The sequence below is a fragment of the Chenopodium quinoa genome, unplaced genomic scaffold (genome assembly GCF_001683475.1).
Source record: "Chenopodium quinoa cultivar QQ74 unplaced genomic scaffold, ASM168347v1, whole genome shotgun sequence".
NCBI classification, from domain to species: domain Eukaryota; kingdom Viridiplantae; phylum Streptophyta; class Magnoliopsida; order Caryophyllales; family Amaranthaceae; genus Chenopodium; species Chenopodium quinoa.
The window spans coordinates 2,270,595-2,276,214 of NW_018745105.1; the positions used below are offsets into that span (position 1 = coordinate 2,270,595).

Genomic DNA, 5,620 nt, shown 5'->3' on the forward strand with positions numbered 1-5,620 from the left:
AACTCCTGAAACAGAAACCATACAACAAACCTCGCTAATCTAACATTACAGCAAGACAATTAATGTTGACAAAGGCGACAAATCCTCCGGCAGGTGAGTTTCAGCACACCTTCTCACCCCGAACAGAAAACACAAAAAGGAAAGAAAAGCGCACAGCCAACAAACAGTCAAGTAAGCTAAAGCCTGTCTTTTAACACAGACTTCAAATTATATGTACACGATGCGAAAATTAGAGTTGACAGTAAATGAACTAACTAATCACACAGTAGCGAAGTCGCTGCCCAACAAACTAGAATCTTCCTCACCAACATCCACATGCCGATAAGTGCAACAGCTTCACCCTTTCACACACATGTTAAATTACCTGAGATATTGCAAGCAGGAAGAAAAATATAAGTTGCTTTGCAAGCTTTGCTTGGGCTTAAAATAATACCTTATCTCTTCCTCAGGGAACCAAAATAATCAAAGTGCAATTATAGTACAAAAATATCTTGAAGATTATAATGAAAATGGCATTAACCAAACAATCAGAGGAATGGTAATATGGTATAATAATTAAAAGGTCAAACCAACTTTGGTCAGAGTAAGAAACATGTTATGATTTTAAATGTCAGCTACTCAATAGTATAAATCTAGTTGTGTTTCATGGACTTGGGTACTAGTGTTGGAACGGGTATGTGTCCAAATCGGCTAAATTGTGAAAAATTTCCATGATTTTAGTCAAGAATAGTGTTGGAGCCTTGGAGGTACTTGAGGTAACATGAAGATTCCATGTAACATAAAAATCTAGTATTTCTGTCTCATGGCAATAGCTCCATTTAAATAATTGAACAAAAAGGTATACCAGAACGAAAAGGCATCATGCAAGTCAAGGATGGCTAATGAACTTAAATCATACCTCAAAGGCTCAAATGCATATCATTCACAAGCAATCTTGGTGTCAAAGCTGCTCAGACAAATGGCAAAAGCCTGGAAAGCGGAAATTGGGTAGTGATAATCCATGGTGAATACATCCTTTCCGACTTTTCCAAATTGAAGAATAACACTTTCATGCTCAGATCCATCCTCTAGGGAAGCAACCAGTTGAAAGTTCTTGACAGAAGCAACAGTTACACGACCATTGAAGTTAAGGCACCAACACTGAAGTTGTTCATGCCACCTAGGGGCCTTGTTTCTCAGGTTTAACCTTCCCTCTTGCTGATTGGGAGCAGCATCAGACAAGCAATTGTCCACCCTAATAGATTTTGACCTAAAAAAGGGGATTGAAGGAAAAGAATCCACATTATTGACCAGAAATTCAGTCTGTGTGGGGGCCAGTCCTCCAGGTTTGATAGCAGAAGCAGGTATACTATCCATGACACACTGCATCTTCCTCGGACCCCTGTCAATAAAGAAGTCATTCTTCAGAAATCACAAACACAACTCTCATGATTTTTAAGGATGAAGAAAGACATAAATCTTCATGGTTTACCTAGCGCCCAAGACATTCAGCTCATAAGAGATGTGTGCCACAGGATAGTTGCCTGCAGGAGCCCTGGGTGCAACCTGCTTTGATCCCACTAGTCTAGTAGAGTGACTTCTTATGATTCTAGCTCCAGCATTTGAGGGTTGTGCATCGTAGATTGTAAACTTTGTGCCCAAAAAATTGGATCTGTGGTTGAAAATATAGGAGTAGAATTTAGGAAATTGTCCAAACTAAATATTGATGTGCCTTGTTCTTTTCACCTTGAAAATTTAGGTTCAAATAATGGCCAATAAGTTTAAAGCAGTGAAATTCGGCTGTAAGAACAAAGTCAATACGCAGTAGAAAATACCTTAATTTCCCAACATAGGCACTACTTCCCTTGGAGACGTATTCAGGATTCAGGGAAATGATGTAGTCTGTGCAAGTCGGGCGTCTACACTTCCTTGCAGCAAGAATGCACTTGCCATCGTCATATGAAGCTAACATCAATTTGAGAGTAAATGAGACTCGTGCAAACAAGGGTGGGGAAGAAGGAGTAAAACAGAAAATACAATCATGCCCATTATTAGGATTGTCTATTATTATGCATTTATAAGCTCTAGACCTAAGTCATTCCCTATCAAAACTTGCTTTGAAAAATCTATTTAAATGGAAAGCTGAATATTCAAAAAGGTACAGCAAGTTCACCTGAGCTTGAGCTAACGAATAAATAATATGTCTGGCTGCCACGATGTCTCTTAATGTAACACTGAATAAGAGTGTCTCTTGATCCAGGCTAAATAAAGCAGCATAAGTAAACATTAGCTCAGGTCAAAAAGCATCTAGTTTTATAACAACCAACATTAGCTATTAATACAAAAGACAGATTTCTTCCACTCATGATGAAAATAATCCTATGACCACAAATTCATCAATAGAAAGTATAACCAAAGATTTACTCACATCCACTGAAAAGCAAGATCCTTAAAGAAAAAATGATAATAATTGCCTTTAATATAAAAATAAATTCAAAATTTTTTCATAAACTAAGTGGGCTTCAGTGTGTTCACAAGTAATCACTCAAGGTTGAAGTTTTGTAGCAAGTTGCCTTGACAGATAAGCAACAATTACACAGCAATAGGGCTATGTGACAGATTATATTTTTTAATTTTCTTTTATATATTTTTAAGTTTATTATTATTATTTTATTTATCTTTTCAACTTTTAGAAATAGCAAATTAAAAACTTTGTATGAAAATGGAATACATAGTTTTCATACAATCTATGTACAAAAATTTCTCAAGTACTTAATCTGATTTCAGGCTAAGAAAAGGTGTCAGCCCAGACACCAATGACAGCCATGTCAAAGTCATTTTTGAGCTCTCACAAGGTGAAATTGGGCTGGAAAAGCCACAAAATCATTTTCATCATAAATCATTCGCATCATTAACAGAAGTGGCTTTGCAACTGTTACAACAATTGCAGAAGGTGCCATAACATTCCTATGCAACCCTTACTATGAAATTGTAATAAATGCTTCCACACATACTTAAATTTTACAAGAGCAAGCCCAAATGTTCTTTTGTTCCCTCGCACATCATCCTTAAATCAATTTTGCAAATACAATGATGCCTTTAGCAGTCCCTTAAAGACCAAAAGCTTCAGCGTGTTCTTTTTCCAGTACAAAATTCAGGTCGAAACAAGCATTAATTTCATCCATTAAAACAGCGAACAAGGTATTCCCTAAATTTCCTCGTAAAATGTTTGGCTTCATAACTGAGGACTCAATCACCAATGTCATTCTTTGAGGGCACAAGTAAAAAGATAGTCACCAAAATATTTAGATTCTTAAACTGATGTGGCCACCCTATTTATTTTTATACTTAAATTCGAGATAAAATTACTTTATTTTTTTCAGGAAAACATATATTATTAAAAATGCACAAAGAGAAAGAAACTAGACACTTTTTCATCACATTAAATTCTTCAGCAACCAATCAACCATATGGCATCAGTAAAGTGCAAAAAATTCCCTTCAGATCACATACTCATTCTTCTAATGTTTTTAAGGCTATGTTTACTTTGCTTGAAATAAGATGTTTTGGTGTGATTAGTTTAAAGGTTTGACCTGGTCTAATCTTAACTTTTCTAAAGTTTGGTTTGAATTGCTTTTATAAACTAGTTTGATTGACCTTTGATTGTAATTGTATAATATTAAGTGAGGTCTTGTTAGATTTGTTCAAAGTGTATTTTTCAAATATCTAATTTTCAAAATTCTACTAACAAGAAATTTTGATAATTGGCAATAAGCAAATGCAAATAAGAAATCTAGTGTGGTCTGAATTGTCCTAGTATAAGCAATAATAAGTTCCTAAAGAAGACGAGTAAAACATAGCCTCGGTTATCGATATATATTTGGCAATAAGATTTTAAAAGCTTTAATGGCCCATTAGTTAACAAAAGAACAAAATTAGTATCAATTCTCTAAATGACTATATTTGCTACAAAACAATAGTACTAATTGTCTAAAATTAATGCACAATACACATGGACTAACAACTAGCAACTAGCAAGCTACAGCAGATCACCATCACATACTAAAAATGTTTTACAAATTCATAAATATTTTGCAGGATATAACTTCTTATAGATATCAATAATCAACTAACAATTTATCATTTTCAACACATCAGGGTTTCATCATATATACCGGAAACATGGAAAGTAAATAACCTTCACAGCATTTTGTTTTGTACTCCATTTTCATTCACGGCGATATTATTAAAACACAATTACATCATAACTTTCCTAAAATACGATTACAACACAAAATATGGTAAATAGAACAGGAAAGCACCCATAGAAAAGAACTTCCAACAATGTAATCATATCATAACATACATAATTCAAGTACAAAAACAAAAGAGGAAAATTTGTATCATCTCAAACCTGCTTCACAGATATGGGGAACGTCAGCTTGCCCGAAATCTCCGGTGTTTTGACAATATCCTTCATAGCATCCCTCCAACTCCTGCACACACCGGCACACGCAACGACATTTCTCCTTGGAGGCCAAGTACACTCAGATGCCTCAATTCTTACAAGCACTTCTCTCAAGAGCTCCGGCGGCATGTTAGCCCAACAACTCTGCTCCATAGCATCAACCACCACCAAATTATCATGGACCACTCTTTGGGACCTTGATCTAAAACTATACTTTACATCTTTCATGTCTTGTAAGATGCTCCTAAAAGACATTGTTATAACCTTAAACCTATATACTATAGTTTATATATTGCTTCCTTAACCCTTATAGACCACCTTATGATATACAAATTACTTCCACATTTCCTACACCATAATTCAACCCTGATACAACAACATCATCCAAGTAATTCCACACTCACAAAACCCTAATTTCGAAAAATCGACCCACATAAGAATCATACCATGAAAAATTCCCAGCAATGAGAATAAAGCTAGCTAGCAGTAATTAAACAAATACCCACTACTACAAAGTAGATAAAGCTCCAAACTTTAATTTTAATCATCAAAATTAATGATCAAATAAACCCCAATTTCTTCATTTCTTCCCGTACAAAATCAACGAAACTAAAATACCCAGATCTAAAAAACTAAACATTTCACATTTTCAACCTTAGAAAAAGCAATTAAAACAACCCCCAATTGATAAAACCCCAGATTGATTGAAAAAGCAATCAATCACCAGAAAAACAGCATCATATGAAATGCAAAGTAAAGCAATTAAAAATTGGGGATTTTTGGTAAATTGGGTAGTTAGTTAGTTGGTAGAAGTAGGAGAAAGGAAGGAAAGAGGGTGTGAGCCCGACATATTAGGGTTTGGAGAAGCTAAGATTTGAGTGGGGAAGTGCATCTGAGTGTTTCCTGCTGTTGTTCCTTTGCCAACTCTGGCCGAAGACCATAATTTGTTGGATTGATAGAAAGTTGCTCTTTGTGTCCTTATTTATTTCCTTTTCTTTATCCGATTTTTAATTCCACGCTTTTACTTTAGTGGTCGCTTGATTATACATAAAGAGTTGAAATAGATTACTTGCGAAAGAGAATATGTCAATAAATTAGTTAATCTGAGTTGGTGAAATTGAATTGTTTTAAATTCCTTATCTCTTATGACATTGTCATTTTTATTTTGGAAAA

At 34.9% G+C, this 5,620-nt stretch overlaps 1 protein-coding gene across 1 annotated transcript; it reads right to left on the bottom strand.

Annotated features, from left to right (window-relative positions):
- Positions 1 to 4,702, bottom strand: LOC110709944 (tubby-like F-box protein 3). Its single transcript, XM_021888194.1, has 6 exons — positions 4,394 to 4,702; positions 2,153 to 2,240; positions 1,815 to 1,944; positions 1,472 to 1,651; positions 899 to 1,381; positions 1 to 364 (listed from the first exon to the last, which is right to left on the bottom strand). Exons 1-5 carry the CDS (start codon positions 4,700 to 4,702, stop codon positions 919 to 921), a joined length of 1,170 nt encoding a protein of 389 aa, XP_021743886.1. The 3' UTR covers positions 1 to 364; positions 899 to 918.
- Between the last annotated feature and the right edge of the window lie 918 nt (positions 4,703 to 5,620).